This window comes from the organism of the source record quoted next, unplaced genomic scaffold, assembly GCF_019419815.1.
Source record: "Pyrus x bretschneideri cultivar Hongxiangsu unplaced genomic scaffold, Pyrus_bretschneideri_v1 Contig51, whole genome shotgun sequence".
NCBI classification, from domain to species: Eukaryota; Viridiplantae; Streptophyta; class Magnoliopsida; order Rosales; family Rosaceae; genus Pyrus; species Pyrus x bretschneideri.
Genome location: NW_025999789.1, coordinates 2,179,078 through 2,191,584, shown reverse-complemented (window position 1 = coordinate 2,191,584; position 12,507 = coordinate 2,179,078). Strand labels below are relative to the sequence as shown.

General features: G+C 42.8%; 1 protein-coding gene across 1 annotated transcript; it reads right to left on the bottom strand.

The window, feature by feature from the left end:
• Positions 1 to 9,119: 9,119 nt before the first annotated feature.
• Positions 9,120 to 10,380, bottom strand: LOC125470661. Its single transcript, XM_048569970.1, has 3 exons — positions 10,330 to 10,380; positions 9,984 to 10,181; positions 9,120 to 9,929 (listed from the first exon to the last, which is right to left on the bottom strand). The coding sequence occupies exons 1-3, from the start codon at positions 10,378 to 10,380 to the stop codon at positions 9,120 to 9,122; spliced, it is 1,059 nt and encodes a 352-aa protein (XP_048425927.1).
• Positions 10,381 to 12,507: the final 2,127 nt, after the last annotated feature.

The window sequence follows — 12,507 nt, the reverse complement described above, 5'->3', positions numbered from 1 at the left end:
CCATTTATTCAATAAAAATTATAATTTAAATGTCAAGCAAAACAAAAATAAAGAGGAAAAGATTTAGCGATATTCTAAAGTTACAGGTTTTGTTCCACTTTTCTCTCTTAATGTTCAATTTGTTTATGAGTCTCTACTCTTTCAATTTGTGCGAATGCCCCTGCCATTAGTTTTGTTAAATATCATCATATTGATGGTTATTTTCGTATATTTTGCACAATAAAAACATTTAAATTTGATGTAGATGTCTTTTCTTTTAAATTTGGATGTTCTGGGTTCGATTCTTGGTGTTGGTGAATCACAAAATGGTGGTTAGGAATGCTGAAATGTCTTTATGAGTCTTCTCGGCTCCTGAAAAGTCACTGATGTGATGACGCCACCAGCTAATCACTTTTGTTGAAAAGAAAAAAAAAACTTTCAAGTATTTAATTTTCTTTTAAGAGAAATGATAAGGAGACTCTCGCAAAAAGTGAGTCTCTCAATACACTCTTTGTCATTTCATGTTTTTTACACAATATTTTATAATATTGACATGAGAATCGATGTTAAGTTATGAGATGGCAGAGAGTCCATAGAGGATCCTAATTTGAGAGAATCTCCTTAACATTTCTCTACTTTTAAAAATAACATATATGTTGATATATATGTTCTTAAAAGTTGGTACGAGCATTGCACATAGCGAAATTAACGCAAAATTGTGACAACAATGATCATTAGAGCAAAAATTGTCTCCAAAGTAAAACACGGTTCAACATTTTGGAGGGCTAATGTTTAAAATGTTGAATCTTACAAATAAATGGATATAGAGGATTTTGGTCACCTTGATAGCAATTTAGTTTATTTTTTAAAATTTAATTTAATTTAAATTTAATAAATATAATATATTTACCAAGCAACCCGCCAGGAGGTCCAAGAGGCAGCCAAACTTGCCTCAGAGTCCTCTTTCATGTCCTCACATGGCTGCTTCGTCAAGGGGCAGTATCCTACCAGCACTCCATGTGTACTCGTGTTGGATTTCAATAATTAGAAAAATAATAATGATTGTGTTGAAACTAAATTCGTGCACATCCGCAGTAGAGGCGAAATTCAGTTGGAATAGTCCATGATCTCCAATGAGGGGAGAATTGGGTTGAGTGGGGATGTGGTTGAACGCGAGAAGAACTGCCACATATTTATAGGAAGATAATCAAATTACAGGTGTAGTTCTAAGAAAATCGCAATAACATTTAGTAATTTACCAAATGACCACTACTTTGGATTTTCATTTCTTAAAGAGGAGAGAGACAACTAAAGAGTCAACGGCTTATATCATACATGTATCTGAAGTTTAAGGGGTCGTAGTTCAATTTGAATAAGAAACGATTTTATAATATCTTTTTGAAATCTTCATAAATGTTAAGTTGACTACATCCCTTAAAAGATGATTTTACATTTTAAAACTGGTAATGTTAACTCGTGTGGAAAATGCTTTTAAAATGATTGAAAGCGTTTTTGGTAAAAATATTTTTAAAAAGTCAATCCTCATTAAAAATCCAAGTGGATCTTGAAAAAACACTTGAAGGTTAGTTTGGGGTTGCCGTGCTGTGAAAAAGGTGATGTCTGCTATTTTGAACCCATGATTTTGACCAAAAAAAACACCTTTTTTTTTTTCATTTACCAGCTACTGTTTGAGCCCTATATTTTTAAAAGAGCTGCTTTTAAAATAATTTCAGCAATGTCAAACCAACCTGAAGTGCTGCCTTCAAGAAGTAACTTCTTTCAAAAACACAATTAAAATCAAATTTTCACCAAAAGTATTTTTAGTTATTTTAAAAGTACTTCTAAACGAGCCTATAAATGCTAGACTTAGATTTCAATAAAAGATTACCTTTACGCAAAATAATAATTTGAGCATGAAAAGATTTTCACAATCTAATTTAGAGAAATACATACAATTCTAAGATTTCTCAAACGGTAGATTACTTTTAAGACAACTCTAGTAGTTAAGGTATTCCTCTTGTATTAGAAAAAGGGAAGAGATTATCTCCAGATCTCTTTCTCCTAATCCACCAAATTAGAGGATTCGAACCATTAAAATTTGATCAAACGGCTACAAACAGGGGCTCGTTTTAAAAGTTATAATAATTTTAGCCGTTACATCAAATTTCAATGGCCCGGATCCCCTGATTTGGTGGATTAGAAGGAATAGATCCGGAGATGATCCATTTCCTTAGAAAAAAAATTGATTTCACACAAAAAGTAATAATTTACTTAAATAATAATAAATTATAAATTGAAGATTCAATTCAAATTGATTTTGTCAAATCTAAGTATTTATTATTATTTTTCGCTTCTTTTGCTATATGTAATATTACGTTTCTGGTTTTACCATTCAAGGGTGAAATTCGTCAACACAAGAAATATATTTACTGCAAGCATGCCAAATTTTAACAATTTGCTAAACGTGCACAAGTTTAATTATAATAAATGCATGTTGTGTCAATAAGGAAATAGGATTAATAAGTCAAATCCACACCACATCAAATTTCAATGATTCGAACCTACATGGCTGTATATATTAAGAGCGTGACTATACGGGAGTTAAAGGACTCAAGTTGCAAGTTTCAATTTGAGGATTTTACAAAGAAAATATCGGATTCAACCTTAAAGTCTCATTTGATAATTATTTTAGTTTTAGTTTAGGAAAAACTAGGTTCCCATCCATCTTTCTTCTATTGCATTGATTAAAACCTTATTTCTTTTTAATTTTTGATCAAGATCCATAACTTTTAATGAATATCATTATTTCAGTTATAAATTATTTATATATCAACAAAATTAAATTTTATTTTTAAAATATATTCAATTAGTGTTAAAACATTACATTTGGTACATTTATATTTATGGTTAAACTTTGTATCAGATATTTCTATTTTTAGTTTGTACCTTTTTTAATTGGCAACCCTTTTTTAATTTGTACCAATTTTCTTTTTAAATTTAATTTGTACCCATATATTAATTTCATTTTGTGCCCATATTTTTTTAAATGTACCTATTTTTCTTTATAAATGTACCACTTTGTTATATGTAAAATGTACCAAGTTTTTTTTTTTTTTGTAAATGTACCATTTTTATGACACACCCCAACCGAGATCGGGGTATGCTGGCCGCCACGTGGAAGTGACGTAGCCATGTGCACAGTGCGGAAGCTAGAAACAGTAATAGAAAAGTACGAATAATTTAAAACTAGCAACTAAAAAGTAGTAGGATATGTGCTAGTGCAATTAAAACACTGAATTCAGAGCCTAAGACATACAGCAGCCCAAATATAAATGTTACGACAATAGTGCGCCCGTAGGCGACCCTACATAGGTGAAGGTCTGTCAGAATGCCGGGACGTCCCTGGGGAAAACCACCGAATCCGCTAAGCTACTAGAACCTGGAGGGGCGCAAAAACAAAAGCGTGAGTGGGCAAAATAAATCTCTTAGAAAACCATTTCATAAAACATATAATAACCCCTCGCCGTAAAACCTGTATACTTCCTAGAAAATAAATATATAACGTAGGTATAAATATGCCAAGTATACTCAAGTGTATGCCAACATGCTCAAATGTATGCCGTCATGCTCAACGCCTCATAATAACATACAAGTGCTCGGGTATGTATATCACATCAATAGCATAGTAATCTGGCAGCCGGAGTCCCCTAAGTGACCTGTACGGCTGAATCTAGAGCTCAGATCACGACTCAATCCCTAAAACCTGCCCACGAGTCGGAACCACCTATGGTGGTCTGTACGACAAGCCTGGGTGCAATACATATAAACGCTCTAGGGCTACGATCACGTGAAGGCTGTGCGAATAATCGCGGGTCACCTACGAGTCGGAACCACCTATAGTGGTCTGTACGACAGGACTGTGCACCTAACTTGGATTCAAGCTGAGCGTGTGGTGCGGGAGGTGAACAACACGTGAAGGACTGTGCCCTACTCTGGGCGGGAGCACTAACACCGGGGGTGCAGGTTGTGAGCTCTCTAATCACTTCGAATCACTATTTAATGCGAATGTAAACAAAACTTACCTGACACTTACCTAAGCCGCCACAGCACCAACATATATGTAAACGACGTAAGAATAAACATATAAATCAACTCGTATGCCACTAATCATGCATAACCATCAATCATATGAAAATTAATAACGTAAAACGAGGCATTTATATTAGTTTCTGGGAAAAGACATGTATATAGGTATATACGGAAAACAAAAGCCCACTCACTGGTATGTAGAAGGGTCGTAGCCCCCCTGCCTCGAATGTGCACGCTCGTCCTCGGGATACGTGTCACCTATATGCGAATTAACTATAAAAACGTTAACTTTAGAGCACATAACCGTCCATTCAAAATTACTTCTCATACATTGCTCAAAATGGACAAATGAATATACCAACGTGACCTACACAACCTCACGATCACAACCATATTTTTAAAAAAAATTTTGGACACGTCACGCGCCCCCACGCGCCTGGAATGGCACGGGTCCACGCGCCCCCCACGCGCGGCCACGTGCCGTTTGACTGACGGAATATTCCGTCTGACTGACGGAATATTCCCTAACTGACGCCGTTAGTCCTGTAGGAATATTCCGTTAAAACTTAACGGAATATTCCCCTGTCCTCTCCGGCGAGCCGCCGGCGCCTGCGCCGCCGCCGGCGCCGGAAAACTGGAAATTTTTCAAACTTCGTTTTCTCACTCGTTTTTCAACCATTTTTCACGTTCTTTATACCAAAATGAAGCTTAGGACTAGTAGAATCACGTTAGACTACTTTTAAGGCCTAAAAATCAAAGAATCTCACCTGCAACAACGATCCAAGTTCGGCCACTTTGAAACTAAGCTTTCCCGACGTCCAAATTCACCCAACGAAGCATTCCCAAGCTCCTTGAGGCCTCACTAACACAACTACAAGCTTAAAAAGTCCAAAAACATCCTAGATTAGGTTTGCATGAATAGTAACCCAAAACGGACCTTGTGAAATGGATGTGAAAACGTCGAGATTCTTACCTGAAAATGGCACCACTAGACTCCTCTCAGCTCCACGAGTTCAATGGTAGCCTTGGATCCCTCGATCTGTGACGTTTTAGGGTGTGTGTGTGTATGTCCGTACGTATAAGGTGGAGAAGGAGGGGGAGAGAGAGACACGGGAGGGAGAGAGAGTGACAGAGACAGAGACAGAGGGTGAGGGTGAGTGAGACAGTGTGTGTGTGTGTGTGTGTGTGGCCCAAGTTTTCCAACACCACACAAACAACCAAACAACATAACAAAGTAACTAGGGGTAAAATGGTAATTTCACGCGTACGGTTCCGATAACTCCGGGACGGGATGTCACAACCTACCCACCTTAATAAAATTTCGTCCCGAAATTCAAAATGACCAATTAATGCCCCTAGTAACCAAAGAACAATCTAGGATACAAATCCCTCATCCGATCTTCTGTCTCCCACGTCGCTTCCTCGACGGAATGGTTCCTCCACAAAACCTTCACTAATTTCACCGTCTTGTTCCGCAGAACCTTCTCTTTCCAATCGATGATCGTCACCGGTTCCTCGTCATACGTCAAGTCTGGGTTAATTTCCAACGGTTGAGGAGGTATCACATGGGATGGATCAGCAACATAATGTCGGAGCATAGACACGTGGAAAACGTTATGCACTCTGGCTAGCTCCGGAGGTAACTCTAACCTGTAAGCTACCTCACCAACTCGCTCCACGACCATGTATGGTCCGATGTACCGTGGACTTAATTTGCCCTTCTTCCCAAATCTCACTACACCTCTCCACGGCGAAAGCTTCAAAAATACCCAATCTCCGACTTCGTACACCCTGTCTGTAGCATGCCGATCCGCTAAACTCTTTTGTCTGTCCTGTGCCGCTTTCAAATTAGTCTTGATTACCTGGACGTTCTGGGTAGTCTCCTCAACAATCTCCGGACCTACTAAGACCCTTTCTCCGACTTCTGACCAACACAACGGTGTGCGACAAGCTCTACCATACAAAGCCTCAAATGGTGCCATGCCAATACTTGAATGAAAACTATTATTATAGGCAAATTCCATCAAATCCAACCGCTGGTGCCAAGCATCACCAAATTGTAACACCGAAGTTCGCAACATATCCTCCAAGGTCTGTATAGTCCTCTCAGACTGCCCGTCTGTCTGCGGATGATACGCCGTACTGTAGAGTAGTCTCGTACCCAAAGCTTCCTGGAAAGCCACCCAAAACTTAGATGTGAACCGTGGGTCACGATCCGAGACAATACTCACCGGAACACCATGGTACTTCACTACCTTCGAGATAAACAATTCCGCTAATCGACTTAAAGAATACCTCTCTCTCACTGGAATAAAATGTGCGGACTTAGTGAGTCGATCCACGATCACCCAAATGCCATCAAAACCGTTATGTGTACGCGGGAGCTTGTACACAAAGTCCATGGTGATATTCTCCCATTTCCACTCGGGAACGGGAAGCGGCTGTAATAATCCAAACGGCTTTTTCCTTTCCGCCTTAACCTGCTGACAAATGGCACACCTACTCACATACTCGGCTATCTCCCTTTTCATACCCGGCCAATAATAAAATGGTCGAATGGTATGGTACATTTTAGTAGCTCCTGGATGCATGGCGTAAGCCGAGATATGCGCTTCATCCAGAATTTCTTTCTTTAAATCCACAACATTCGGCACGAACATTCTTCCTTCTTGCATCAACATGCCATCCGATTCTCGTACTCTGAGGTCTCTCCTCCTACCTTGTTCTCGAGCTTGGATAAATTCTTGAGTTCGCTCATCATCTACTTGAGCCGCGAGCACCCGATCAACTAAGATGGGCCTAACCTGAAAATTAGCAAGTAAAGCCACATCTCGATCTTCCGATTCTAACCTCACTCCTGTAGCACGCAAGTCCGTCAAAAGAGGAATACGGCTTGCATACAACGCATTAATGCGGCCTTGAGACTTTCGACTAAGCGCATCAGCAACTACATTCGCACGACCAGGGTGATAATCAATCGTGCAGTCGTAATCGCTGAGCAACTCCAACCACCTCCGCTGACGAAGATTAAGTTCTTTTTGGGTAAAAAGGTACTGGAGACTCTTATGATCAGTAAAGATCCTACACTTTTCACCATAAAGATAGTGTCTCCACAACTTCAACGCAAAAACGATAGCGGCCAACTCCAAATCATGAGTAGGGTAATTCAACTCATGGGGTTTTAATTGACGTGAAGCATAAGCAATCACCCTACCATGCTGCATCAACACACATCCCAGACCATTCAAGGACGCATCACTATAAACCTCGAAATCACCACTATCGTCCGGGAGTGCCAGAACAGGTGCTTGAGTGAGACAACGCTTCAACTGTTGGAAACTCTGTTCACACCTATCGTCCCACTCGAATTTAACATCTTTCCTCGTAAGTCTCGTCAATGGTAAGGCGATCACCGAGAAATCTTTAACAAATGTCCGATAGTATCCCGCCAAGCCAAGGAAACTTCTCACCTCGGTGACGGTTTGCGGTTGCTCCCAATTCTCCACCGCCGCAACCTTCTGAGGATCAACCAGAACACCTTGAGCAGAGATAACATGCCCCAGAAACGCTACTTGATTTAGCCAAAACTGGCACTTGCTAAACTTAGCATATAATTGATGTTCCCTCAACCTCTTCAACACCAAGGTAAGATGTCGAACATGCTCCGCCTTCGACTTAGAATACACCAGAATATCATCGATAAAAACAATCACGAACCTATCCAAGTAAGGCTGGAAAACCCGGTTCATTAAATCCATAAAAGCTGCCGGTGCATTCGTCAACCCAAACGGCATAACTAGAAACTCGTAATGACCATAACGAGTCCTGAACGCCGTCTTAGGAACGTCATTCCTATTAATCTTCAGTTGATAGTACCCAGACCTCAAGTCAATCTTAGAGAACACACAAGCACCTCTAAGCTGATCGAATAAATCATCGATACGAGGCAACGGATAACGGTTTTTAATCGTCACCCGGTTCAATTGCCTGTAATCGGTACACAGCCTTAAAGTTCCGTCTTTCTTCCTCACAAACAATACTGGAGCGCCCCAAGGTGAAGTACTAGGCTGAATAAAACCCTTATCCACTAATTCCTGCAGCTGCACCTTTAATTCCCTTAATTCCGCAGGTGCCATACGATAAGGAGTCAAAGAAATAGGATTAGTACCTGGAAGCAACTCGATAGTGAACTCCAAATCTCGATCTGGTGGTAACCCAGGCAATTCCTCGGGAAAAACATCTGGAAAGTGTCGGACGACCCTCACGTCCTCAACACCACAAGGAGGAACCTCATCCAACACCACATGGGCTAAATACCCCTGACAACCCTTAGTCAACAACTTTTTCGCTCGTAGCGCCGAAATAACACCATGTCTCACCCCACTCTGCTCACCAACAAAGGTAACCACGGGTAGTCCAGGACGACGAAATGTAACTATCTTCCCGTAACAATCAATATTGGCACGATTGGGGTGCAACCAATCCGCGCCCAAAATCACATCAAAATCCACAATATCTAACGGAATAAGATCAGCGGGCATAACCACGCCCTCCACTATCACTGGACAACCTGGGTACACACGATCCACAATACATCTCTCCCCTCTAGGCATAGCGAACTCTAAATCATACCCTAGGGGTGTGGGGCGAGGTTGCGTCACTTGAGCAAATGTATGAGAAATCACAGAATGTGTAGCTCCACAATCAATTAAGACTCTAGCAAAATAACCAAGAATATTTAACGTACCCATAATCAGATCCGGGTTGTTCTGAGCATCATGCAGAGAAATGTTGTGTATACGCCCCTGGCCCTGCTGCCGTCCACCACGACCTCGGTTCGCCTGAGCACCACGACCCTGCGTACTACGCCCCTGACTGGGCTGACCAGTCTGTCTCGAAGACCCCGCACTACTGGTAGCAATCTCTCCTGTCTGAATCTGTCCTCCCTGATACCATTGAGAACTGCCGGCTGGAGCTGGAGGATACGGCATATAGCCGCCCGAATACTGAGGGTAACTACCCTGGGAGTAGGGGTCCTGCGGATACTGATACTATCCCGAGGCATAGGGTACAGCATCACCCTGGTAGTGGTAGGCACCACCTCGACCTGCCTGACCGTAACCACTAGGACCTTGAATCTGCTGGATAGGGGCAGGTGGGGGCAAGAAAGTCTGCTGCGGTCTCTGCTGCTGACCCTGGGGACATTGCGCCGCTCGATGCCCTATCTGCCCGCACGTGAAACAACCACTGCTACCTCGTCTACACTCGCCCGTGTGCCGATTATTACACCTTCGGCAAAGTGGGGCCCTACCTCGACCACCGTCCCCCTGTCTCTGGCCCCGAAAGCCACCAGTCCATCTACCTCCTCGTCCCTGACCCGTGGCGCTGAAACCACCACTAGAAGAACTAGAGCTGTTACCACCCCTCTTGAAGTTTTGAGTCTGACGAGGCCCGAGCGATGCCTGACCTTTACCTTTGTCGTCCTTCTTCTGATTACCACTCTTTTCATCTTCATCGCTCTCACTCGGCATATTCTCAGAGTCCTCGACTCTCAACAAAACCTCGTAGAACTCCTGGTATGTATCACAATGAGTGGAGGTTGACATCGAACGCCACTTCTTCTTAGTGCCGATGCGAAAACGGCGAAGCATCTCCGCTGGGTTACTAGCAATCTCAGGGTGGTAGCGAGACAAGTCGGTAAACTTCCGGTAATACTCATTCGCAGACATCTTCCGCTGTTTCAATTCAGTGAATTCCTGTTTCTTGCGGTCAATATACTCTGGGGGAATAAACCTCCTCTTGAACAACCTAGTAAAAACATTCCAGTCAGTCTTCTCGGCTGGAGTCAAACTACGAAGCTCCTGCTCCCACCAGGATGCAGACTCCGTACCCAGAAACCATGAAGTAGTCTCGACCCATCTCTCCACAGGGAGATTCCCCTGGTTGTTCAACACTCGGAAGGTCTTCTCAATATGCTCAAACCAACGCTCCGCGGCCTCGTGCCCCTCGTGACCGTGGAATTTATCCAATTTCAGGTTGTACATAGTTTCCAGAGGAGTCCTCTGGGGAGGGCGGATAGCTGCCTGGATAGCAGTAGCAATAGCTTCCCCCAGCTGAGTGATATCGGGGAAACTAGACTCATCTGAACGGCGTGGTTCCCGACGAGGCGGCATAATTCTGACAGAAGGCACCAAAACCATTAGAATACTCACAAAAGACACAGGACTGCCAAACCTAAGCTCTGATACCAAACTGACACACCCCAACCGAGATCGGGGTATGCTGGCCGCCACGTGGAAGTGACGTAGCCATGTGCACAGTGCGGAAGCTAGAAACAGTAATAGAAAAGTACGAATAATTTAAAACTAGCAACTAAAAAGTAGTAGGATATGTGCTAGTGCAATTAAAACACTGAATTCAGAGCCTAAGACATACAGCAGCCCAAATATAAATGTTACGACAATAGTGCGCCCGTAGGCGACCCTACATAGGTGAAGGTCTGTCAGAATGCCGGGACGTCCCTGGGGAAAACCACCGAATCCGCTAAGCTACTAGAACCTGGAGGGGCGCAAAAACAAAAGCGTGAGTGGGCAAAATAAATCTCTTAGAAAACCATTTCATAAAACATATAATAACCCCTCGCCGTAAAACCTGTATACTTCCCAGAAAATAAATATATAACGTAGGTATAAATATGCCAAGTATACTCAAGTGTATGCCAACATGCTCAAATGTATGCCGTCATGCTCAACGCCTCATAATAACATACAAGTGCTCGGGTATGTATATCACATCAATAGCATAATAATCTGGCAGCCGGAGTCCCCTAAGTGACCTGTACGGCTGAATCTAGAGCTCAGATCACGACTCAATCCCTAAAACCTGCCCACGAGTCGGAACCACCTATGGTGGTCTGTACGACAAGCCTGGGTGCAATACATATAAACGCTCTAGGGCTACGATCACGTGAAGGCTGTGCGAATAATCGCGGGTCACCTACGAGTCGGAACCACCTATAGTGGTCTGTACGACAGGACTGTGCACCTAACTTGGATTCAAGCTGAGCGTGTGGTGCGGGAGGTGAACAACACGTGAAGGACTGTGCCCTACTCTGGGCGGGAGCACTAACACCGGGGGTGCAGGTTGTGAGCTCTCTAATCACTTCGAATCACTATTTAATGCGAATGTAAACAAAACTTACCTGACACTTACCTAAGCCGCCACAGCACCAACATATATGTAAACGACGTAAGAATAAACATATAAATCAACTCGTATGCCACTAATCATGCATAACCATCAATCATATGAAAATTAATAACGTAAAACGAGGCATTTATATTAGTTTCTGGGAAAAGACATGTATATAGGTATATACGGAAAACAAAAGCCCACTCACTGGTATGTAGAAGGGTCGTAGCCCCCCTGCCTCGAATGTGCACGCTCGTCCTCGGGATACGTGTCACCTATATGCGAATTAACTATAAAAACGTTAACTTTAGAGCACATAACCGTCCATTCAAAATAACTTCTCATACATTGCTCAAAATGGACAAATGAATATACCAACGTGACCTACACAACCTCACGATCACAACCATATTTTTAAAAAAAATTTTGGACACGTCACGCGCCCCCACGCGCCTGGAATGGCACGGGTCCACGCGCCCCCCACGCGCGGCCACGTGCCGTTTGACTGACGGAATATTCCGTCTGACTGACGGAATATTCCCTAACTGACGCCGTTAGTCCTGTAGGAATATTCCGTTAAAACTTAACGGAATATTCCCCTGTCCTCTCCGGCGAGCCGGCGCCGCCTGCGCCGCCGCCGTCGCCGGAAAACTGGAAATTTTTCAAACTTCGTTTTCTCACTCGTTTTTCAACCATTTTTCACGTTCTTTATACCAAAATGAAGCTTAGGACTAGTAGAATCACGTTAGACTACTTTTAAGGCCTAAAAATCAAAGAATCTCACCTGCAACAACGATCCAAGTTCGGCCACTTTGAAACTAAGCTTTCCCGACGTCCAAATTCACCCAACGAAGCATTCCCAAGCTCCTTGAGGCCTCACTAACACAACTACAAGCTTAAAAAGTCCAAAAACATCCTAGATTAGGTTTGCATGAATAGTAACCCAAAACGGACCTTGTGAAATCGACGTGAAAACGTCGAGATTCTTACCTGAAAATGGCACCACTAGACTCCTCTTAGCTCCACGAGTTCAATGGTAGCCTTGGATCCCTCGATCTGTGACGTTTTAGGGTGTGTGTGTGTATGTCCGTACGTATAAGGTGGAGAAGGAGGGGGAGAGAGAGACACGGGAGGGAGAGAGAGTGACAGAGACAGAGACAGAGGGTGAGGGTGAGTGAGACAGTGTGTGTGTGTGTGTGTGTGTGGCCCAAGTTTTCCAACACCACACAAACAACCAAACAACATAAC

What these genes read in the sequence shown, in the direction of transcription:
- LOC125470661 (XM_048569970.1), bottom strand. Translation starts at nt 10,380, where the DNA reads ATGGCTACGTCACTTCCACGTGGCGGCCAGCATACCCCGATCTCGGTT. An exon ending in ATACCCCGATCTCGGTTGGG is followed by an intron (nt 10,182 to 10,329) that starts GTGTGTCAGTTT and finishes GATATCACTCAG; the next exon opens with CTGGGGGAAGCTATTGCTAC. An exon ending in ATCTCCCTGTGGAGAGATGG is followed by an intron (nt 9,930 to 9,983) that starts GTCGAGACTACT and finishes TGGTGGGAGCAG; the next exon opens with GAGCTTCGTAGTTTGACTCC.